This window comes from Lipophrys pholis, assembly GCF_963383615.2.
Source record: "Lipophrys pholis genome assembly, chromosome: 14".
In the NCBI taxonomy this organism is placed as follows: Eukaryota; Metazoa; Chordata; class Actinopteri; order Blenniiformes; family Blenniidae; genus Lipophrys; species Lipophrys pholis.
Genome location: NC_137633.1, coordinates 4,732,136 through 4,757,533, shown reverse-complemented (window position 1 = coordinate 4,757,533; position 25,398 = coordinate 4,732,136). Strand labels below are relative to the sequence as shown.

Below are 25,398 nucleotides of genomic sequence, written 5' to 3'. Positions count from 1 at the left end.
ACAGCAAAGTCGCTAAACCTCGGCGAACCACCTTCGCCACGGACGCACAAAAGCCCTCAGTCCCTTGTAATTGAGGTTTAAATCCTTTCCTAACATCCTTCCATCCCTCACTCTTCACCAAACATGGATTGCGCCAACACAGGGCCCCTAATCCTTCCCAGTTTAACCAAGTGAGAAATTAGCTTTTGTTAAGTGGTGATTTGGCCGGCGCTAAACGCCAACAGACTATTGTGCAGGAGGAGGCGGGGGGGGGGGGGGGGGGGGGGGGGGGGGGCGGTCATGAGTCGCCCGGACTTATCCCATCCTGCGAGCGTGTGGCCGAGACTGGAACCGCTGCGGCCCCGCGAGTGTGCAGTTGAGAATACAGTCATATTCTTTTTTTTTTTACTCGAGAGCGATGTCTCTTTTGGTTCGGTCTAGGACGGTTTTTTTTTTTGGTTTTTTTTTGAAAGCGTCGCTTCGAGGCCCGTTGTCGGGCGCCACCTTTCGCCGAGGTGTTGTGTCTGTCTTGCTGCGCGTGCTCGTCTCCCTCCCACTCCCCTCTGCTCTCACTGCCATCTCTGACTTTACAGGAAAAAAAAAAATTAAATTAAAAATAAGTCAAATCTTGTATGCAGAGTTGTAGCGAAAGCCACCAGTGTCAGGTTGATAGACGACACGAGGGAAAGGCTGGGGGATTCAGATCCTCAAAGCCGGTGAGGAAGAGCAGGCTGTTCTGGCAGCGAGGAGACAAGACAAAAGCGCGGCGCTCGTTCTCCGAGACTCAGCGGGAGGAAATCTGCCACAGAAAAATCCCCGCGACTTGGTCTCAGTCCGAGCAAAATTGGAGAATTGATTCGGAGAAGTTTGCGGTGTTGTGACATAGCTGGAAGGCAGAAGATATTCAGGAAATAAAAAAAAAAAGGCAGAAGATCAAGGACTGACCAACATGCCAAACATTTTTTTTTTTTTTATGACCAACTCAGGCCAGATGGCTGTCAAGTTTATTCTACACTGTGGCATGAAGACACTGCTTACACTCAGGGAGGTTTGATATGTGGAACACTTAACACCCTGATTCATACAGGACACGGCGATGTGGGCGACTTCATCTTTGCATGAAATATGTAATAAGTGTTACTGGAGGCTCGGTTTACTCTGGTTTTTTTCTCTTTTTGTAGCCATCGTTCGGTTTGTTTGGTGCCAAATGTTTGTTGCTCTATATCAGACGCCAAGATGTCGGGTTTCATAATAAACACCCAGTGACTCTTTTTTTTTTTTTTTTATTTCACCCTAAGTGGAACTTCCTGCCTCACAGTGTCATTGAGGAAACACCTTCCAGACACCAGGAACTGAGCTTGACAAATAGCTGAGCATGGTATTCATTTTTATTTTTTTCCCCCCCCTCTCTAGTTTTTTTAACCTTCCCTCTCTAAAATATCTCCGGCCTTCGTGGCGTTTAGCTTCCTCGGACGGTGTCGGGATGCCTTGTTCCTCTTTGCTCAAGTCTGAATGACGTTGCCTTAATTTGAGTGGTTTGTTTGGCTGACGCTTTTATGCGATCTAAACACTCTTTAGGAAGCCAAACACATTAAATTAGCCAGTAATTTACAAAGAAATAGGCATTTCTTGACAGAAAAAAAAGAAAAACTAAAGCACCCTTGTGTAACAGAAAGATGCTAACCATTAAGAAAAACGTCTTGGAGCGCTCTATAGGTGTCCTGACCACACAGGAGTGGAAAATCACATTACTTTTTTCCACTAATGAAACTATGAGATTCAACAGACAGCTCTGGAAACATACATTTACCTTGAGTTTCCAATATTAAAACAATAACATCTACAGGTTTGGGTATTGACTTTGACAGTAAGTAGCGCTGGGAAAAAAAAAAAAAAAAAAAAGACTGGTTAATATAAACCAAAACTGAATGTGTATACCATGATAATATACTCAAAGGCATGCACAGCCATCAAACAAAAATCAAAAGGCCTGGAGAAAAGATTTACTTTTCAGTTAAAACACTCAAACTAAAGATTCAAGCATTATTAACATAAACCCTGCATGTCCGCTAAAACTTAAGTTTGTTAAGACTGTTAATCCTTGTTTATGCACCAAGTCTGGTTTTGGTGTTTTTTTGTGTTCGGAGCCACTGAAAACCCCAAAGGTGGAACTTTTCAAAAACTGTTGGGACACCATCTCCGTGTAAACAGGAAAAAAACACAAATATGTTCCAACTCTATCTCTGTGAAAATGGCAGACATCAAAACGTTTTTGAAACTCACCACCGTCGTAAAGAGTTCTTCTGCACATGCTCAGTCGGCGGCCAAATAACAAAAATGGCCACCTCCAGAGTGTCACCAATTTTGTCACCCGTGCATTCGCCATTTATAGTGTACTGCGCGAGTGGTTTCATTACAAAACAACCAATAGCGCCAACTTGTGGCCTGGCACGCTAACTATATTGCTCAGTGTTTCAGCTGTTTCCGTGTAGACGCACATTATTTTCAAAGCGTCGCATAAACGCAAAATTATTCTTTAACGAAAATGCAAAAACCTTTTAAAAATTCAAAACTTTTTATTTAAAAGACAATAAGTGACTATTTGCAGAGCTGTAACTGCTCCCAGGTCATTTGTACCTGAACACAAGTAAGAAAAGGTTATAGTATAGGCTGATAAACAATTGTGCATTTTGCAGTGTAGTGTTTGTTCGACTTGCATTTTGTAGATTATACACTTTACATTGTTTTGGAAATATACTATAAATAGTGGGGAGATTTTCTTTCATTTTAGTAGTTTGCAGAACGCTTTCTTCCTGTTGTTGCTGAGTCTTCTCTTTCTGTTCTACGATTTCTCCAATGTAGGATCACAATCTTTATATCTTATCTTGTGTTTAAACAACAATTAACAAGCAATAGCCAACTTTAGCAGGAGAAAATAAACACTTACATTTCACAAGGCATTCACATATTGTGAAATATTGTTTAAGCCTGCAGATGGAGAGCTTTCCCAGGATGTGACACCCACCTTCAGTCTGTTACTAAGTATAAACCTCCGAGCGTGCAGGGAGAGGGAAGTTTGACGGTCACTGGGTAAATGTGTCAGGCCTTTTGTAAGAAGTGATCATATGGAGCTCAGATGGGGCGTCTGTCTTGTTTAAAAATTCACTGGAACAGCCTCTGACGGGAAAAAAAAAAAAATATTCACGAGCCACATTTCGCATTCACACAATGCGACGTGAGGAGAAAAATTAAGGAAAAAAAAAAAAAGATGCACGCACTAACAATACGGTGTACAGCATAAACACAGCCAAGCTCATGTCCCCAGTTAACACACACACACATAAAAAAAATAGAGGTGTACACATACAGAATAATAGCGTTGGACACAATTTCTCTGTAAACACATTATGAGTGAATGCCGGTGCAGGCTTTTTCCTGGAGGGCCTGAAACATCCTCAGCCGGGCTGCGGCTCAGCATCCTGCACAGAGCTGCTCAATCAGCCTCCTGCACCCCTCCCCTGTCTCCATCCACCCCTCCCCTGTCTCCATCCACGGGAGACACGATTGCTTTATCCAGCGATGTGATCTCTCGGTGACACGAGGAGCCCACATGCTATATGAAAGGCTCTTCTATCAACAGTAGGATTGTTCACCTATATTTCATACGGAGATCACGGCTATGGCAAAGTGCTCGTTACAGCCGAGAAGACACTTAAGAGGAGGTTGCGAGTTCTGGGGCAAATTTCATCTCAGAAGTTTATTTCTGTTTTTGCTTTTTCTTCATAAACTCATTTCTGAATCTGACAAATAAAACACAATGAAGAACCAAAGTCAATCTCTCAGTTTCTGTAACAGTGCATTATATAAGGTGGCAGTTTGGAAAAAAGACTAAAAACTAAATGAAAACCCCAAAAAATCATCACATTTATGTGTTTTCCAGCAATTTGTTGTATCTTATTCATTTTTTGATTGAATACTGATGGAATATTTTACACAGAAAACACAACTAAATGACGTCACATTTCACAACTTGCAATCAGAAAAACTCTGTTAATTTTAAAATGATCCCTGGATGTCTTCGATACTTCATCCCATTCACCTCATTGTACCAGTGTCCTGCAAATAAAATGAGTGTTCTGTAACGGCTACTAACTTTAAAGGTTTTAAAGAATTAAGGAAAAGCTGTAAGTGACTACATGTGGTTGGTTTTCCCCTTAAAATGTCACTTTTCTTTCAATGTCGATATTTGACCAAAACCAAAACTTGAGAATAGCTTACTTTAAGGGGAAGCTCCAGAAATTCATTTTGAATGAGTAACAGGAATGAACTGGACTCATCATGGATCTAAAAATTCTCAAATGATGAGAAAAACAGGAGAATCGAGAGGATCCCTTCAAAACGTTACCTTAAAAACCCTCGTCGCCTCTGATTCATGCTCATACTGTTCATGCCTTCGCATTAGCCGGCGCTCCGGACTCACCGCACTCCTACTTCCTGGCTATAACTCTGCTCACATGAATCAAGAGACCACCAAGAAAAAACCCCCACACATTCATTTGCTTGATTCTCGCAGATCTAAGGGAAAACACACAGCCATACGTTAAAAAGCCCCGACGCCAAAACCACAAGCTAAATGCCAAAGGAAACAAAAAAAAAAAGGAGAAAAAAAAGGAAAAGACAGAAATAAATGCCTGAACTCTGGAGGGACCATGAAGAAAGTCTCTAACTGGTTTAAGCATGAGGTTTATTAAACCTGATCGGCCCTGTGGGGAATTCAAATGAGCTGGTCCTTGAGGGAAAAGCCTTAAATAAATGGAAAGCTTCTAAAATCAACCTTCGTTCACTTAGATGCTATTTGCAAGAAAGACGAGCTGCATTTCCAAAGCTATTTAAAGCCAAGCGGGAAAGCAAGACGTCACGTTTAAACCAAGTGCTTCTCAAAGTGGGGTCCAGGGACCTCGGAGGGTCTTCCAGATTCACCAAAGACCGACACGACAGTGAGGTGTTGCCTCACACAAATAGAAAGTAACGTCAAGAAGACATCAAGTAGTTATTAAACCCCCAAATCCTTTGGAAAAGTCTGTGAATATTATCCATTGTTGATCAAACTTGACAGTTTGAGAAGTCTTTGCTTGTTTGAGATGAAGAACCGAGAGTAAACAATGGATTGACGAATGGCTGCCAGCCAGCCAGTGTGAATCTGCATATGTGTGTGTGTGCGTGTGTGTGAGTGTGTGTGTGTTGCACAATGAAATTAGATGAGGATTTTACTGAAAAGCTTCTCTCTTCGCTCTCGACAACAGAAGTTATGGGCAGAAAGAGAGCCGCCGCCTGAAAAGCAAACCACACCAATCTGCCATCTATTCTGCTTTGATAATGCCCCAAACAACCCCCCACTATCCGCCCCCCTCCCTTTACTTCCCTCTCCACGCCTCACCTTCATCATCTCCACCCCTCGCCCTCCTCGTTCTCACACACACACACACACACGCACACACACACACATGCAGACACGCACACAGCCTCCTCCACCAATCTCATCACCGACGCCAGGACATCAATTTTTTTTGCAAGTCGCCGAAAATTACCATGCATGAATGCAAAAAAGGCTGATCAGGAGTAATTAACACGGCTTCATATGGAAATTTTATTAATGCAGAACTACAAAGTCATTATGCAAATGAGGGTGTTTCGTCGAGCCTCTTGACAAATACTCCCGGCTCCAGCCATCCAGCAGCCAGGATGGATGACAAGTCTGCGCACTCAGTTTGGACTGGAGGGACGCCTGTGTGTGTTTTGGTCTGGTTAGCGGATTAGCACTGGTTAGCGCTGGTGGCTAGCTGCGTGCATGTGTGCGTGTGCGTGCGTGCACGGGCCAGTCTGTGTGTGCAAACTGTGTGATTAGGGAAGTGGCTAATGGCTGCGCGGCAGAGTAATGAACCTGAGATCCAGGGGATGGAGGCATTTGGGGGAGGGTGGGGTGGTGGTGGTGGTGGTGGTGGGGGGGTAAGATGATATGAATATGCATGATGCTCACTGGCTTTGATGATTAAAGAAAATTTTAATATTTAAATGAGTGCATGCAAAGTGATTAACGCAGCAGAGAGAGGCGACAGGGCGAAAATGGCAAAAAGGGATTTTAAAAGTGCGAAGAAGCACAAGAGATGAGATGCTGTATTAATGGTGAAGACTCTCTCTTTCTCTCTCTCTCTCTCTCTCTCTCTCTCTCTCTCTCGTTTCTGTACTCTATTCCTTCGCTGTCTGTCCCCACCTTCGTGTCTGTCGCACTTGTTTTTCGCTTCCCGTGTCTGGTTTGTGTCCAGGACGTCGGGATTTACAGAGGAAAGGTGGAAGACGTCACGTGGAGGAGGCAGGCGGAGAGGGAGGAGAAGATGGAGAGAATGAGGCTCCTCCACTCAACACAGGCACACACGTAATGCGATGCAAATGCAAAGCGGGGCTACAAATGTCCTTTACAGTCATGGGCTTCGAGTGATCCGAGTGCAAAGCGGTTGATGAGAATATTCACAGCAAAGTTTAGATGAGGATCAAAAGATTTTAAAGTTTTCCTGAAAATCACAAGCGGTTTAACCAAACTTAAACAACTGTGTGGCCTTCGTCAATTGTGTTCATCAACATCCATGTCTCAAACAACGATATTGTTCAGACTGAAACACTTCAGTGGGAATTTACATGTCGCGTTAAATCAGTTAAGGTATGTAGTTTAACTGTAATGACCTTGTCTGTCCTACAGAGGGCTCTGTTTGCTGATGCCGTGATCGCTCTCTACTGGACCTCCAACAACGCAGACGCTTTTAAATAAAGCAGATGAACGTGTTGTTGTGTCGGCGAGTGTTGCGATAGGTGTACGATGCCAATGAAGAAAAGCATAATAGTGCACGTAAACATAATCTGTTTTAATTTAGTTCAGCTTGTCTTTTGCAAAATGGATATCGTGCGTGTTTTATTGCGATATCGATTAAATTGCGATGTTTTGTGTTTCGTGCTAGGGCTAGTGCCTGGAGCTCTCCTAAAACCTCTCCACTGGTACAAAAAAAAAAACAAGACAAGATTTCCATCAACACGTGGACTAAATGAACATTTTGAGGAATTGATTATACGTAAAGTAAACAGGAGCTGTTGCGTAAGCATGCTAACCCTTGTTATTATAACAAGTAAAGTCAATTAGAGCATTTAGTACACTAATGTAATTACCTCTTCACTGGTAACTTTTCCAGCAGTGTTGAAGACTGAAAATTAGACTTCTACACTTCTTCCCGTGTGTGTGTGTGTGTGTGTGTGTGTGTGTGTGTGTGTGTGTGTGTGTGTGTGTGTGTGTGTGTGTGTGTGTGTGTGTGTGTCCACACCCTTTCAGGGCCTATTAAAAATGCATCGGTGCTTGTACGATGTGAAAACACACAAGCACACGCGCGCACACACACACACACACAAATACCCTCAAACTAGCACGAAAAGCACATACGGGGGGGGGGGGCAGAGAGACGGAGGGAGAGTGCGCGAGCGAGCCGCGATACAAACCCGAGTAATTACCACTTCAAAAAGGCCGTCGCTCCATCCGAGAGGCCTCCCAGCTTTATTGAAACAACGCGAAAAAACAAGAGCAGCGGGCGCCGTAATGCCTCTAAAGTACAGCCTGTTATATCAAACACACACACACTCACACACGCACACACACACACACACGCACAGCGCCGTAGCTCTTTGTCAAGTCTTTGTGCAGTTTCATTTGGAAGATAAATAAGCATATGGTAAATATTTTAGGGGACACACCACTGTGCTCAGTCATTATTTATTGAAGATGTGCATACGTGTGTGTGTCTGTGCATGTACAAATGCGTGTGTGTGGCCAAGTGAATACTGTTTACACAAGATTTAAATACTGTAGATACTTTTTGAAAATAATTATTTTCATTGTGGCAGTTCTTCCTCTTATTCTGCAAATTGCACAGCTCCCATGAAATAATGAGTATTAATTATTCTCCTTTCTGTCTGATAATCAACTTAGTGTGTGTGTGTATGTGAGACAGACAGAGAAACTGAGAGAGCTCCTTGTCTAAATGTGTACAAGTAACCATCTGTGTGTGAAAGACAGAGAGAATGAAGTGGAACAAACAGAAGAAGGCCGAGGAAAAAAAAGGACAGAAAAAGTGGGTGTGAAAGAGGTAGAGCTCGACAGCTGGCACACACACACACACACACACACACACACACACACACACACACACACACCTGTCAAATAGCTCTGTCAGATTAAAAAGGTGTCGTCATATCCGAATTTGTCAAAACTACTCACTCCTTTACGTGTGTGTGTGTGTGTGTGTGTGTCTGTCTCCACTCCAACTGGACTTAGTTAAATGTCTGAATTAAACCCTAGCTGACAAGGCTTTAAGGGGCTGCACAGCAGCGTGTCAGGTGGCGTTAAACACTCCTGTGTGATAACTGTGGCGCAGCGTGAATGTGTGTGTGTGTGTGTGTGTGTGTGTGTGTGTGTGTGTGTGTGTGTGTGTGTGTGTGTGTGTGTGTGTGTGTGTGTGTGTGTGTGTGTGTGTGTGTGTGTGTCGACGCCTCATAGTGAAAAAAAAAAAGAAATGACACATTTCCCTTTCTTTATTTAATCCGGCCTGTCAGTTCTCCACCTCTCCGGAGCAGCCAGTTAACCTGATGACCATTTGCCCGGGAGTCTGGAGGGCGACCAAAGGTTTGCCAGTTCAAATCCCTGGACCTGCAGCCACTAATACTAGTCTGCATGAGTGAAGATCATGAAGCTTATATATGTATATATATATATATATATATATATATATATATATATATATATATATATATATATATATATATATATATATATATATATTTAAAAAAATTTTTTAATCCCTTCATGCCTGTAAAAGTTTCTTGGATTTGCAACAACACATTAGCACCCGTTCTATTTATTTACCTTGTTCATAAAAAGCTTTATGATTCAGCCCTACATACAGAAAAGCTTGATTTGAGTTAATCCTCACTAAAATAAATGCAACTTTCAATGTAAAAACACACACACACACACACACACGCTCATTTGCAGTTTATCAGGAACGTGCATGCTGTCAAAGCAGGTGGAAGGGACCATTTTAATACGCGACCCGATGTTAAATTAATAGCAATGACAGGGTTTTCTTTTTTTTTTTTTGGCCACGGACCGACTTCTCCACATTGACTGGGGTTTGTATTTATATAGAAGGGAAGTGTGTTGGGTTATAAAGCTCTGATAAGAGGCGGAAGAAGAGGAGGAGGGACAAAACCAGTGTGAATCATTCAGATTAGGGAAGAAGACGTGTGACTACAACACCGCATGTAGTAGTGTATCGATTAAGAAAGGAAACAGCTATGTTTATTTTTTTTGTTCTGGTATTGGATATATCTCTATAAACTAAAAAGAGGCCTTCCTATGTCTCGGTTAAATCTGAAGCACTAAAACAAACCACCGTACAGTAAGCTGCACACCCCTGTCTATTCATTCTCTCGACCAGTGCTCGACTACCTGGCTGATGGATGAATGGCAAAGAAAGAGAAACCACTAACAGAGGAGAAACACCTTTCCTAGATTTGGGGGGGGCCAAAACTCCCGGCATGATCCCGGTATAAGTGTGTGTTCCATTTCACGTTGGATGCGAGTGAAAAAGCCGGATAATAAAGGAGTAGTTTGACCTGCTGGGAGCCAATTATGAGGCGTCGTCGTCGGTCGCGTTCTGAGCTGACATTCAAACTCCCTGATCAGTTTTCCCCCCCTCGCTCCATCCCTCCCTCCCTCCCTCCCTCCCTCCCTCTCTCTCTGAGGTGTACAAAATCTACAGGAGGAAAAACTTACAAAGACGAGAAGAAGAGGAAAAAAAAAAATCCACCTGCCACATTTCAATCCCCCCTCGGTGATTACGAGCCGAGTGTATTCCCTCCAAATTAAACCCCGCCTTGATTAATAAAGCGTTGCCGTCCTCTCTGCGTGTTAATAAGGTGCTACTTGGACATATTTCATGTGGAAATCATGGAAGAAAAAAAAACACACACACACCGAGGGTAATTTTCAAAACATAAAACGTTATTGGGGGCAATATAGTTTACAGTTGCCGCAGTGCACGTCCAATTGAGCCGCTAATATGTTTTGGCTTTTAATGCGAAAATTATTGCGCTTTCCGTTATAAAGAAATATTGTGCAATTACAATTTGGAGCACATGTGGAGTTGATTTCACGGGAGGATTGCAGTTAGATATATTGCGAGCGTTTAAACTACTCGAAGGGGGGAGGGGTGTTAAATTTACGGGTGTAAATGAAGCTAATAACGTGAGTGGTCACCACTATGGGGGCGTTTTGTGTGCAGAGATTTGGAGCAGCGGTACAGGTGGCTCTGCCTGGCACAGTCGTAACAGCTCGGTAAAATATTGATGAAGCTCGGGGCCCGGACACGGCGTTTAGAGCCCGGGCCAAACCGCAGACTGACGCGTTCAGGGCTCCGCCGACGACTCGCCAAAGGGAAGCGGGGAGGGACCGAGTCACCTGCGATTGCGTCTCCGCGCCTGGCTTCAAGCCAGAACTGTCGCTGCCGAATTCAGCCCGCTGCTAATGCTAAAGCCAGAGACGTTTTCATTCGGATGGCAGATTAATACAGAAATCAAGGGTGTTTGAAATCTACAAGTCAAGGATGTACTCTTATTGTTCTAAAGTGCACAAAAAAATGCTATTTATAAGCTGTGGGTGCCACTTTTTCTTTAAGGTTTAGCCTTTCAAAAACATGCTCAGCTCGGTCTAAATTATACGTGGGCATCATAAGGTCAGCGGGCCAAATGTGGCCATTTAGTTCTGCTTGACCGGCCCTCGGGGTGTCACTGGGAAATCCTGAATCAAATGAAAATTACTGTTATTTTTGGATTGTCACATTTTCCACCTTATTGGCATTATTGTTTATGTCTAGCACCTTGACGAGCAGAACTAGTAGTTGTTACCTCAAAACATTGGTGTTTCATGGTGGAAGAAAAGGCGGTTTTCATTTCATTTTAACTCAGAATTCATAGAAATTAAACACACAATTAGCTCAATACAGAACTCCTTGAGGATTCAGCTCTCACTAAGAACGGAACGATGAAAAAACATTGACGACTTGATATGCTCTGAATAGAAGCTCTTTTAAAATCAACAGCCTGCTTATAACTGTACTTCTTAATTCAACTCAATTTACATTAACTCCTATTTTATTGCTTTTGATTCCTCCTCTGACGCTGTACTGTGACCCGGCATGCTGGGAAAATATTACTCAGTTTGTCCAATCATCTCTCTTTCCCACCAATCTCACTAAAGCTGAAGTGGACGCTGTCGGCCTGGTAAATGAGCCATTCGCTCTGCCTGAATCACAGAACTCCTTCGGTTGACTTGGATGAATTCAAAAGAGAAAGAGGTGTCATTTCTCATGGCCGAGGCGTGAGAGTGTTTGCTCTCGGAAACCCTCAGCCTCGTCAGGGTGACTGGGTGTGGTCTACTTCCTGAAATCGGATATGCAAGCAGAGCGGGATTTAAGTGTGTGATGAAGTGAACCAAATAATCCACATTGTCTCTTAAAGTTGGGCGAATCTCAAGTCAATTTAGTTGCTACTTGGATTTTGTTTGTGTGTTAAATAGAAGCCAGACTTGTTTGTGTGACACATTTTAACATACCTACTCTTGCTATCCATTAGCCACCATTAGCTTTTTGTTGTTTCACAACCGGACACTGTGTATATTTGCCCTTACAGAAGTTCAGAGGTTTATCGCTGAAGGCTCACGACACAGGTTAGCAAACCTAGCTTAGTGTGAAAAAGTTAAAAGGCCAGTTTTCAGATGAACTCAGGTCCGTCCGTAAAGGGACGCGTACTTCTTAATGACAGCCATTAGCCACCGCTTCTCATTCTCACGTTTGACATGACGCTGGAGAAACGTTTTCCACACTTTCATCTTCAAAGAGCTCCTCGTGGTCGCCGACTCGTGGGGGAGTTTAGCACCTGCTAGCTGTTGACGGCTACCTGCCGCTGAGGAGCGAGCGACGCCTGCGCTGACCTCTGCGAAGGCGGGGAGACGGGAACATCCTGTCTTCCTCCTCTGGCTGTTTTCTGAGTGTCTTGACTGGTTTGAGAGATAACTGCGGGTGCTCTTCCCCCGCAGCTGCTCTCCCGCTAAACTGCCGCTTTACCCCGCAGAATGGGGGAGAAACTAGCCTCTTTTTAATCCCTCTTTCTCTGTCTTTTCCTTCTCCTCTCATGGTGTGTGTTTTTTTTTTCCCTCCCTGGCTTTGCTTATTTGAATTTTAATGAGCTTTTCACCTTTTTAAGCAGATGGCTTAGGCTGGATTTCGGCATGAAAGTCGGGGTGAGTCTCTCTGTCACGTTTTGCACAATTTGTTTCAACTAGCCGAGTCCTTGAGGGGGTTTAGAGCTTCTAGTGGGTAACGTGCCTGTCTCACCCCTCTTCCTCCTCTCTGTTGTCCTCCTCCTCTAATGAAATGAACATCTCTCACTCTTTTGAAGGAGAAGGAAGGGGGGGGGGGGGGGGGGACCAAGTCACAACAGGATGCCTTCACAAAAAACCACAACACTGCTTTTTTTTTGGTGTCCAAAATGTCAGACGTATTCAGCGTGATCAACAGAAAACCTGTAGGTGTGGAGCTGGCCAAACACTTTTCCTCGACAGGAACAAGTCAGCAACTTGGGAAATATGCTTACAGTTGTGTGCTACTTGGTGGAAGATCTAGGTGACTTCTGGATTCACTCAAACACGTCCCAAGCACATTACGAACAGAAGGTAATCCAGAGCACATTCGGAGCAGATGTGATCTGCATAGCGCAGCCGCGCTCTGAGAAAGAGACGTTAGCTGCCCGAGCTAAAAGGTCGCCTTGTTCCGCCTCTGCCTAATAACTCAATCAGCCCAACGAAAGCAACCGATACCAGTCACAACATCACAAGCTTGATCTGATATGGACGTATTCATCCCCTGGCATGATGCACACCGTCTGTTGAGTCATTCACTTCCGTCTTTGCATCGGAAGCCAAAGGAGCAGGCTGGGCTCCGTGAAGCAGAGGCTGCCGAGTCCAAAAATGTACAAAAACGACAGAAATGATACCTTTAGATAAAAGTAACTGCTGGTCAAACTGGGCTTTGTTTTCCCTTTCATAGGTAAATACATGAATTTTGTTAAATATAGAAGGGAGTTCGAGAAGTAAGTGCTGCTGTGGTTCAAAAGGAGACATTCAGGTGTCTGATATACAAGAAGCTTGTGCAGTGTGTGAAACATCACAACTCCCACAGGGAGGTGTCCAGGTTTGACACTATCATGACAAGGAGCAAGAAAGAAAAGTTGACTGATCACGTCTGGCACCATCTACTCCTTGTCAATTGAAAGTGTGTTACATTTAGTCTGTTTTACTACTCAAAACTTAACAATTTACCGGTTAGAATCTATGTATTTGGCTTTGAAAGAAAAAACGATCTTGCGTGACCTCTCTGATGAGACACAACTACATTATTGGCAAGGGAAATTTGGTCAAATTACAGCAGCAGGAAAAGAGGGGATGACAAAAATCTGGTTGCAAACACTTGAAGTCCTCTGATTTCTTATTTTAGTGAGATTTCCACAACTCCAAAAATATTAGCTGTGCCCTCGGTTTTAAAAGTGTTTGGCGCACATTCGTGTGTAATCTTTATTTATTTATTTTCGTTTCATGAACTTGTTTAGACGACTTCAGAGAGATTTTGTCGGTATATTTCTGAACTGTCTTCTTTTTTTCTGTGTGTGTGTGTGTGTGTGTGTGTGTGTGTGTGTGTGTGTGTGTGTGTGTGTGTGTGTGTGTGTGTGTGTGTGTGTGTGTGTGTGTGTGTGTGTGCTTGAGTGTGTGTGTGTGTGTGTGTGTGTGTCTTTTTCGGGCCTACCTGCCAGTGTGTTCTCCTGCTTGGGGCAAATTCCTTTGGTGGGTGTCTTTTCTCCCCTCTCACCTCCTTCCCGTCTTCCGACCTCCTCCTCCTCCTCCGGTGTGACCTGGATGCCGATCTCCACCGGCTCCACCACCTTCCTTAGCTCCCCCCGCTGGGCAAAGTGATGAAGGCTCTGCAGAGCGGGAGTCCCCCCTCCTCCTCCTACACCTCCCCCTCCGCCGCCTCCTCCTCGGTCGTTCATCTTATCATAGCAGCCATTGGGCAGCAGCGGCGTCTGGCACTGCTTCTTCTTGTGCTCGATGAAGAGGAGGATGTCCCCCAGCGGGAAGGTCATCTGGCACTGGCCGCAGGTCAGCAGGTCGTGATCGGCATGGAGGCCGGGGGGCAAGGTGTGGGCCAAGCTGGGGTCCAGGGGGTGAAGGTGCAGGCCGAGCGGGTGGTTCGGCAGGCCGAGCGGGTGGGGGGCCAGGGAGTCGGTGAGCAGAGCGCCATCTGGATGCTCAACCTCCGCTGTCCGAGGGAGAAAGAAAAGAAAACAGAAGAGGGGAATTGAACGCGTGGAAAAGCACTTCCAAGTTCTAAAACAAGCCAACTTCACGTTGACCCCATGCACACAGCTCACATTTAAAGCACATCTAACACGCCGGAGTGAAGCTCTGTCTTTCCCATTCATTACCAGCCGCCCTGCATTGCTTTTTTTTCTACGAGCCACTAAAAGACACTAACACATTTCACCATGAAACAGTGAACACAGTTGCCCCTCAGTTGACAGGATTTATGATGTAGCATCTACCACTTCAGGCCTCCTGCCCTATCAAGTGCATGCAATTAGAGAATGTCCATAGACCCGAGGTGCATCGAAAGATGACTTATGCCTACACTTTAATCATATCTGAACGCTCAAAGAACCAAGCGACTGAGGAGCTCCAGTTGGAGGTGGCTTTGATTGCAACGCTGGTATCAATTATGAGTCAAACTGATTTTAACCGGCAGATATGCGTCCTTGCCAGATGTGCGGTGAAAGGATCAGTGGAAGATCTGTTGGGTTTATTGCTGGTGAAGGAGCGGGGAGGTCTGAAATTTACTGACCAGGAGAGAGTGATGGTGACGAAGGGAGGACCATCACCATCTCTCTCCCTCTGTCTCTGTCTCTGTCTCTGTCTCTGTCTCTGTCTCTGTCTCTCTCTCTCTCTCTCTCTCTCTCTCTCTCTCTCTCTCTCTCTCTCTCTCTCTCTCTCTCTCTCTCTCTCTCTCTCTCTCTCTCTCTCTCTCTCTCTCTCTCTCTCTCTCTCTCTCTCTCTCTCTCTCTCTCTCTCTCTCTCTCTTTCTCTGTGTAATACAAGATGATGGATTAGCAGCAGGTTGGTCATTTGTCTCCTCCTGCACATTAGAAATGCAAACAGATTTGGGACGTCAAATGCAGACGAGGGCTCCAGATGGAGCAGCACGGCCCGTCGTATACCTGCTTCGGGTCCGCCTCTAAATGCACAGCTGACACACCGACCAGCCTTCATGTTATTATACTCCACATATAGTTAGTTAACAAAAAAAAAAAAAATGGATGAATAACTGCTTGGTTTAATAACTGCATCCTGTGTGTGTGTGTGTGTGTGTGTGTGTGTGTGTGTGTGTGTGTGTGTGTGTGTGTGTGTGTGTGTGTGTGTGTGTGTGTGTGTGTGTGTGTGTGTGTCTAGTATGCAGGTGTACAATATCTGTCAGACCACATCACCACACACCAACTGTGGCACTCCTTCTACATGCGAGCATGCATCGTGTGTCGTAACGTGTGTGAGTGCACTTTGCGGGTATGCGCACACACAAACACATGCACACAAATATAAATGCATTTTGTGTGTGTGTGTGTCTGCATGCATGCGTTTGAGGCCTGCAGGCTGCAGCCATCTGTCCTCCGATGTTGAAATGAACAGCCATGTACAGTAGAGTGTGTGTTTCCTCTCTAATAAAATAAATGAAGCCGGAGAGCTGACCTGGAACAAAGCCGAGCCGCAGTTCCACTGACCCCCGCAAACTTGCCTTCATCTGACACATAAATAGTTATGGTAATATGATTTTTTTTTTTTTCTTCTTCATATTACAAACAGACCTCAAATGCACAACTGACTTCCTGTGTGTGCTTGTGTGTGATTCGCCCTCATCAAGTACTGCAGATTCTTTCAAAACCACATCAATATTTGTACAAATTCACACTTGAATGCAGATGTGTTTGTTTCTTACAGACATACAATCGGGAACATTACTCTCACATGAGCCAAAGCCTGTCGAAACACACGTAATTGAAGATGGCGGCAAAAACAACCCCAGCTTATTTGGTTGTGGCTCTGTTACTGTACGCCAGTGATGTCGACTGGGTGTATGCAAATGAGGAGGCGTCACTTTGGCCTGGTTTGCCTAATAAGGCCTGTATGAGTCAGGAGAGAGTGTTAATAGGATTTTAGTTAAGCTGGCGCTGAAGACAAACAATGAAAAATCAGAATGAGTGAAGAAACTGTTGAAAGTGGAAACGTGGAGAGCTAAAAATGCAGCATTTCAAATGCTTGAAGCGTTTGGGGGGTTTTTTTTTCTTCTTTTTTTTTTAATCCTGTCAGGAAGTTCAGCTCACACCTCTGAGGTTTGGTTTCTATTGAGCACATATCACTGTACATGTGTCGCTAACCCGTCTGAACCTTTCACGCTCTCCACAAAACATCATATTCTCAGAGAAGGACAGCGAGTTACTGATCAACAGCCAATCAGAGAGTTGGAAATGACGGTTGAGTGACGAGGTGTGTGTGTGTGTGTGCGAGTGTAAAAACAGTAAATATAAACCCCCAAAAAAACAATTGAAGCAGATGACAATCAGTGCGTTTTAGTTCATTTTTACAGTTTACACACACACACACACACACACACACACACACACACATACACACAGCTATTTTCAGTTTTTGCACATATTAATTTTATTTATTTATTTTTATTACTACTTTGGCTCCTGAAAGCACCCAGATGTCGTACCAGCTGCAGGTGGACACATCGCAGCAAAGGGATGCAGCACGTAAACAGTGCACACCAAAATACTAGGAATCATAAAGGGTGTGTGTGTGTGTGTGGGGGGGGGGGGGGGGGTGACTGTCATGGTGTCAAAATTAAAGTCTTCCAAACATATCTCGGTGGAGCGAGAAAGATTTAAATCTGATAATGAACTGTTTCCAGTTTCATTGCAGTTGACCTGCTGGTGTGTTTGCAGAACTTTAGAATAAATTTTGGCTATTCCTTTGTGTGTGTGTGTGTGTGTGTGTGTGTGTGTGTGTGTGTGTGTGTGTGTGTGTGTGTGTGTGTGTGTGTGTGTGTGTGTGTGTGTGTGTGTGTGTGTGTGTGTGTGTGTGTGTATGCGTGTGTATGTGTGTGTGTGTGTGTATGCGTGTGTATGTGTGTGTGTGTGTAACCTTAACCAGCTTCAAGCTTTGTCTCCCCCATTTCCTGTCACTTCACTCCTTTCAACTATCAAAACATTTTAAAAAAATAAGCTTCTTTAAAAGAGAAATGCTCCCTTTTTGCACAGCAACATTAATTTGTCGTAAATAAAACAATAAGTGACGTAAACTTGACGGTTTTGACCCATTTTTTAAACTCTCAACACCGCCTCGACATCTAGATAATGGCGTTGGGCCTGCGACTTCAGCACCTTGTTTGGGGCTGGCTGTGGTGTCGGTGGGATCCGCTGCAGCGATGCAGCGAGCGGCAGAGGGATCAGATCACGGCACGGAAACACCTGCCGGGGAGGTGCCGTGGCGGGAATGAAGCGCGCCTCGGAACACTGCAGCAGCTCAGCCACAAAATAAGAAGAAGAAACACTTGGGAGTGCAACTCGAAGTCGTTACTCGGCTAATAAACAGAGCAACACTGATGAAATCGTGCGAGAGGGCCGAGGCTTGGGAGAGAGTCGCCGAAACACTTTACAAAAGTACATAAAGTACCGATGCTATACACAAGGCATGTCTTAAAAGCTTCAAAACTGATCGGGAAGCAGACAACAAACTACAAAATTTGCTTCATCTGATCTCAGGAGGATTATTACACTCTAGTGTATACATCTATACACACACACACACACACACACACACACACACACACACACACACACACACACACACACACACACTCTAATGCTAACACTGTGGATGCAGCTCGAGATGTCAGTCAGACCCTGTTGTGAATTGACAGTACATGCTGTAAATAAGAAGTGCCACAGGGAGACAGACAGTCAAGTACAGGGTGTGCAGCTGTTGACAGTTAAGAGGTGAATGTGGTCTTTCAGCGCTGATGTCATCTGATTAACACACACACACACACACACACACACACACACACACACACACACACACACACACGCGCGCGCACACACACACACACACACACGCACACACACACACACACACACACACACACACACACACACACACACACACACACACACACACACACACACACACACACACACACACACACACACACACACACACACACACACACACAGAGCAACCCTTCTCACTGGCAGAGAGCGAGTGCAGCGCTGACAGCCTGAGAGCTCCCCCTAGCAGAGAGAGACAGACAGAGAGGAGAGAGAGAGAGAGAGAGAGAGAGAGAGAGAGAGAGAGAGAGAGAGAGAGAGAGAGAGAGAGAGAGAGAGAGAGAGAGATAGCTTACAGAGCCTCAGCTGAGCAAACCAACATGCTGGTATGCAAGCTATGGCGGGGAACGTGTGTGTGTGTGTGTGTGTGTGTGTGTGTGTGTGTGTGTGTGTGTGTGTGTGTGTGTGTGTGTGTGTGTGTGTGTGTGTGTGTGTGTGTGTGTGTGTGTGTGTGTGTGTGTGTGTGTGTGTGTGTGTGTGTGTGTTGCTGCGTCGGTGGCGTGTGCACGGGCTCCTGATCAACCAAATGAGTTCAGACATGCTCTCTGAGAGGTCTCAAAAACCTGTCCTACACACACACACACACACACACACACACACACACACACACACACAGTTATGCCTTCTGTGATAAAATTTCCAGCAAAAACAACCAATAAAAAAAAGACAATTTATGACGACTTTATGCACAAACAGACATGTTTTCCTACTTGACATCAATAAAATTTGTACAAATTTACATCACGTCTCCAGAAGCCAAAATCTCAATGGCTCTTGCTTCGGTTTCACTAAAAACATTTGCTTTTTTGGGGGGGTTTGTTTGCTTGTATTTTCGCTCCAGCCGACTTCAGATACAATGTCTAGGGGTGTAAGACGAACTGGAGGCGTTTGCTTAGAAATAAAGAGTGATACGACTATTAGGGCTTATCATTATGTATTCATTACAATCAGCGGCGACACTTAATACGACACAGTGAAGGAGTGCATTTTCATTTGTGGCCTTTAAAAAAATAAATAAAAAGGCACCTCATCTGCAAAACGCTTCAGTGCATGAAAGAAGGAGGCGCTGGCTTCTCTCTCTCTCTCTCTCTCTCTCTCTCTCTCTCTCTCTCTCTCTCTCTCTCTCGCGCTCTCTTTCTGGCTCTCTCTCTCGCTCTAACAAAGACTTAGCCCCAGCAGGGTGCACGGCTATTTGACAAGCCAAAGGGAAACATGCATCTCAAGTGGGCGACTGCAATTTACACGCAGCCCTTTCTGTGTGTGTGTGTGTGTGTGTGTGTGTGTGTGTGTGTGTGTGTGTGTGTGTGTGTGTGTGTGTGTGTGTGTGTGTGTGTGTGTGTGTGTGTGTGTGTGTGTGTGTGTGTGTGTGTGTGTGTGTGTGTGGCTACAATGGCAGCTCTCGTCCTGTTTGCGTCTCCTCACACTAAATCAGTCTTCTTGGAGGGAAAATCTGGTTGTTGTTTTTTTCTTTTTTTTTTTTTTTCTTTTTTCCATTTTTTATTTGCAGCGAATGAGAAGCAGAAGGCACGTCCTCACCTCCGGGTGTAAACTGTCGTGGCGTGGCGACGCTAAAACGTGCACCAAATGCGTCTGACTAAACAAAACAAAATAGATTTCCACTGATTAATCCCCCCCCCCTACACACACACACACACACACACACACACACACTACTTTCTCCTCATGTGTGGGGAGGAAGAAGAGCTCTACCCAAGCTCTTTCCACTCTGCTCGATTTTTAACGGTGCGAGAAAGTGCGAATTAGGTGAGAGGGGAGGTGGAATTTTGTGCATATTTACCGAGGAGGGAGAAGGCAAACATGCAAATTACCGCTCGGTATTCACAGAGTGCTCGAGATTGTCCAAATCCTGATTTATTGCAATGAAACAGATGAATTGTGAAAACCATCTCTGAGGCGCAGCTTCTGCCGGAAAACAGAGGGAGGAGGCCGCAACTCGGCGAAGAGGAAAACATCTCGACCAGGTGCGAGTGTAGAGAAATGTTGCTTTAGGAGCGAGGCCTTTGAGGAGCGCGCTGGAAAATCAGCCGATTTCACCTCCACGTGTGTCTGGCCCTCTCTTCAGTAAAGGAACGTCACCGAGAAGGTAGAATTGATGCACAATCTTTTGTCTCGGCATCACGCTGTCAATTAAAAATGCAGCGCCGTTAAAAACCCGGGTCAGATGGATTTTATCACCTGACAGCTCGAGAGGATTTATGGAGATTTCGCCGTACATGTGTGTATTTGCATATATGCGTGTGTGTGTGTGTTTCAATGTCCATATATATATATACCAATGTGTGTGTGTGTGTGTGTGTGTGTGTGTGTGTGTGTGTGTGTGTGTGTGTGTGTGTGTGTGTGTGTGTGTGTGTGTGTGTGTGTGTGTGTGTGTGTGTGTGTGTGTGTGTGGTGCGCTCAGCCAAAGTGAACCAGGGAGCTTCTCTTACACATAAATTATGGAATGTACATGCTGCAGCGCGAATGGTGATAAATCAGACCAGCAGACAGAAAGTCAGGTCGGACCTGCTCCGTGGACACACGAGTACCGAGCAGCTTCGTTCCAAACAGCAAAGCAAGAAACTCCTCTTTTTTTCTTTTTTTTTTTTTTATGAGTCTACCCTTTTTGCCTTCTCCTCATTTCGCTCTACCTGTCCACATGTCTGTGGGCTGCACCGAGCTTCCAGAGGTAACGCCCGGTGCTCAGTTGCAGGCCTGCAAAAGTTGCGGCTCTGTTTGCCGATCCGCTCGTTCGAGGAGCGGTTTGACATCTTAACCCCTACAGGCAAGTTCCTTTAAGCGTGGGTTGGCAGTTTGTCTCTGCAGAGCCAGGCATTGCAACAAGCAGAGGTGAGAATTAATATACTTGTAGTCGAGCAAAACCTTAGAAAAAATAAAAAATGTGCGAGAGATGGAGGCAGAGCCATGCTCCGTCCCTACTGTAAATACGAGTGTTACACACTCAAAGCCACTGAGGTGAACGCTGATACTCTGTAGTGTAACTGATCTGATCTGGCAGCCCCTCACACAAGACAAGTCTCCCCAAATAACCTCAAGCTGGAGGACAGAGAGGAGGAATATTCACCAAAATGCATCGTCTGACACTGCTCTCAAAAATCAAGCCCCATCTACCACCTCACTCCTCCATGGCGATATCAAACTCAATGATGCACGCAAAAAGGGGTTTGGCTGTTTAGCTGAATTCAGGTGTCAGTCTTTGCTGATATTCAATTATTTTTATTTTTTTTACAAGTTCTGCAATTCAGGAAGAGGCTGCTGTCAGGATGCAGCAACCTGCAGCCGCTGCAGCCAGCATCATCATCATCATCATTATCATCATCATCATCAGCCAGGAAAAGTGATGCGAGGCCAGAAATATTATTTCACTGCTGAGAAAGTTTAGAGGCAAATAGTGTCAGCAGCCTCCCCAGAAATAATAAAAAATAAAACAATTCAGGAACTGAACTGGGAAAGCCAAGTGCTGAAATTCATTTTGGGTAATTTAGACGTCATAACGTGTCAATTGAGTCTATATTCTCCTCGTAAAATAAATAAATACATTTTTGTGATCCTTTATCACACATTTTCTTTTTCAGGATCCACAAATGCATTGAAGATTATTTCGATTATCTGATATTAATCTGTAAATAGCATCACCGTGTTCGCTCCGCACGAAAAATGTCCTGGAAAAAAAAACAACCCTTGATTTTAGCGCAAGAAGGCGTGGGGAGTTTTAAATAATCCAAACTTCGCATTAATATCACAAGCAAGGGGAGGAATAAGCCTTGCATCCATTCAGAAGAAGAGAGTAAAAAAAAAGCACAATTATATAATAAACAATGCTCCCCGTGCCCCTGAGCAAACACGAGTTACTTTAATAACTTTCAATTTGATTTCTTTTTTTAAACATGGCGAAGCAGTAAACGCCTGAGTTATCTGCTTCGTTAAGCTTTCTTAATAAAAGATGAACAGAAATTGATGAGAAATAAATCAGATTCAATAAAATCGGGGGTGGATGTAAGAAATAGTGTTGGATTTGCTCACCAGCAAGACATGAAAATGTTTTTTTTTTTGAAAAGCGCAGAGTAGAAAAACACATTTAAGTTTGATAAATAGCGAGTCTCTGTATTGTCATGATTTTGGAAAAATTAAGCGTAATTAACGCATCAAGGACTCCGCTGTTCAACGTCAAATCAAAGAAACAGCGTAAAAGAGTCAAGTAAAAATGATTGGATTCCAGTAAACACTCAAAGACATTTTTTTCCACTCCCTGCGCTTCGTGTGTAAATTTACTCTCCTGGTGTCTGGTTATCTATAGACCATAATAATCAGATAAGAGTATTACTGGATTTATGTTTAAAAAAAAAAAGGAAGAGCAGAGCGGGAAAAGGGCGCAGTCTGGAGGAAACTTTCTGCTGCGAAAGCCTGAAAATGTACATTTTACGCACTGAACGCTTAAGACATTAAAAAAAAAAAAAAAAAAAAGTGTCGGCGGAGAAGGAAAAAAAGAAGTTAAAGCTGTGTGGTATGAATGTGAAGCCATGCAGGTATACTTACGTGTTATTTCTCTCTGGGACAGGTGCTGCGGGTTCCCCTGCTTGCGTCGGGACATCGCCCTGGCATTTACACGGGCATCGCCTGGAGAGCGGCGCTGGAAGGGTCGGCTCTCCTTCTCCTCCTCCGCCTCCTCCTCCTGCGGCTCCGGTAGCTGGCCAAACTGGCCCCAAAACCGGCCGATGTGTGGCCACTCCAAACTGACCGCTGCGCACTGGCCCCTGCACGCGGCCCTTGGACTGACCCCTGCGCGCGGATCTCCCCTCGGCGGCTCCTGCGCTCTGCGTTGACCGGCCGTGGCGCAGCGCGCGGCGCCCGGGCGCTCGTAGAGGAGCTCGGTGCTGAAAGTGGCTGCGCGACCGCCCCGTCCTCGGTGGAGATGAGGGAGGAGGAGGGGGGGGTAGTCCGGCTCTTCCCGTCCGCCGCCTTCACACCATCTGCGAGAGGAGAGCCGAGGGGGGGAAAGGAGCGCGGAGTGGAGGGGATGGAGACGCGACGCGCCGGCGGTCACCTCCTGGTGGTCAATCACTGCTCCGGACACCGGCCGCTTGCCGTGTGCGCGCGTGCGAGTGGGGCTACGGCAGGTGTGCTCAATTAACGTGTGAAAATAGGAATCCAGTTGTCTTCCCGGCACTTCTTCGCGAGATGTCGCACAAGTGGTGGGCACTTCTGCTGCTGCTGCTGCTGCTGCTGCGCTGACAGTGCCGGCCGGCCGGGCGAGCAGGCGGGCGGGTGAGACTTCAACTCTTCCAAGTCAAAGCCCAGTACTGGTCTGACGACTGACTGCCACCCTCTTTTGTCTTTGCGCGAGCTGCGGAGTCCCGCATCCCCTGGACTGTGTGCGGCTCTGTGCGGCTCTCTGGCTTCTACGGTGGGAGAAAACTCAAGTTCAAGTGCGGACGTGACGTTCAGTCTGCGGTGAGAAGGGAGAGTGGAGACTGAAGAGCACTGGGGGCGACTAGTGGTAGCTTTCACACACACGTACACACACACACACATACACACACAGCCACACACACACACACACACATCGTCGGTCGCACACACAGGAGTGCGGCGCGCGCGCACGGCGGCAGCAGTGGACAGAGTCGCTGAAGTCACTTTTACCATCAAAGCGTCGCTTATTAGAGGAGGTGGGGGTTTATTTCTATTTTCTTTGACCTGAGGGTCCTCCTTTACCTGCCGGACACCTCGCACGAGCTCGTGAGTTCATAATAAAAACGTCTTGCGCGCTTGCAGGGAGTTTAAACGCGGCACGGTCCGTTACGCATGAGAAATGTAACGAACGGGCATCATTTAGTCAAGTTAATAACCATTTTCTTAACTCACAGTCAAGTTTGACCCTTTTTACAACACGCTGTTACCTCTGTGCGTGCGGTGACTTCACGTCAAAGGCCTTCCGTAAAACAAATGAACTTAAAATGTGCAGAAACGATTTTTGGACATGCGCAACCCCCCCTCCCAAAATATTAATGAATTGATTCCGATTTGGAGTGCGGATACAATTCCCCTTCATAAATAGTACATATATTACACCCGTATGTTAATGTCATTTAAACTTAATTTATTGGGCCGTGTGAAGTTTCATCAGACTTGTTGTGGCCTCGATATACACTCACACGTATCGATCTCTCACAAAACACACGCTCTCGCGCACGCACTTACACACGCCAATCATTTTAATTCCAAATCTGATCATTTTACAATTTCTTCACTCCATTTTGAACTGTCTTATCGTAGTAATCACCCTGATAGACAGAGGATTCTGAATAAAGTGTATTTTTTGGGTGAAAGGTGTTAATTCGTCTTTTTTATCATTTTATTTAGTGAGGCAGGTTCGTCAGTTCACTGACTTGATCAAGTCATTTTTTAATATTTGTAAATGAAAATTAGAGGCATTTAATGAGAGGATTTTACTCCGTGGGTAGATCAGGCATCACATTGCAATGAAAGTACCCATTTCTAACATTTCTATTTTGAGAATTAAAGTGTGATTTCATACAAAGTCAAGATGAAGCTTTAATAAGTGTCACACCTTCACCAACAGTATCGAATGTTGCTGCGTGTGTTCCTGCTTCCACATTAGGATAGTTGGAGGCCAGTGATGGCGGAGAGAAGCATCTTTGCATTGTTGGCGCCCAACTGTTTTGAGAGAGAGATAGAGCGAGAGGAAGGGAGAGAGAGAGAGAGAGAGAGAGAGAGAGAGAGAGAGATGCAGGTAGGCAGAAGAAGGAGAGGCTCTGATTTCCGTCCCCACCCCTCCCTGGAGAAGTGAAGGAGAGTCGGAGACAAAAGTAAAAAAATGTGTGACTTGGAGAAAGAACCCTGCCGAGAGGTGTGTGTGTGTGTGTGTGTGTGTGTGTGTGTGTGTGTGTGTGTGTGTGTGTGTGTGTGTGTGTGTGTGTGTGTGTGTGTGTGTGTGTTTGAGTTACAGTCAGGGAGCAGTGGCGTCTCTATGATGAAAACCCACCTAACTCAGATTTAGATTAGAGGAACATCAGT

The 25,398-nt window shown here is 45.1% G+C and overlaps 1 protein-coding gene across 1 annotated transcript in view; it reads right to left on the bottom strand.

The window, feature by feature from the left end:
- Window positions 1-23,787, bottom strand: part of bcl11ba (BCL11 transcription factor B a) — a 43,323-nt gene extending 19,536 nt beyond the window's left edge. Inside the window, exons 1-2 of the mRNA XM_080479640.1 lie at window positions 22,900-23,787; window positions 13,932-14,444 (exon numbers count right to left, since the gene is read on the bottom strand). Of these exons, the coding sequence (XP_080335766.1) occupies window positions 13,932-14,444; window positions 22,900-22,954 (568 nt within the window). The 5' untranslated portion in view covers window positions 22,955-23,787. The remainder of the gene's footprint in view (window positions 1-13,931; window positions 14,445-22,899) is intronic.
- Between the last annotated feature and the right edge of the window lie 1,611 nt (window positions 23,788-25,398).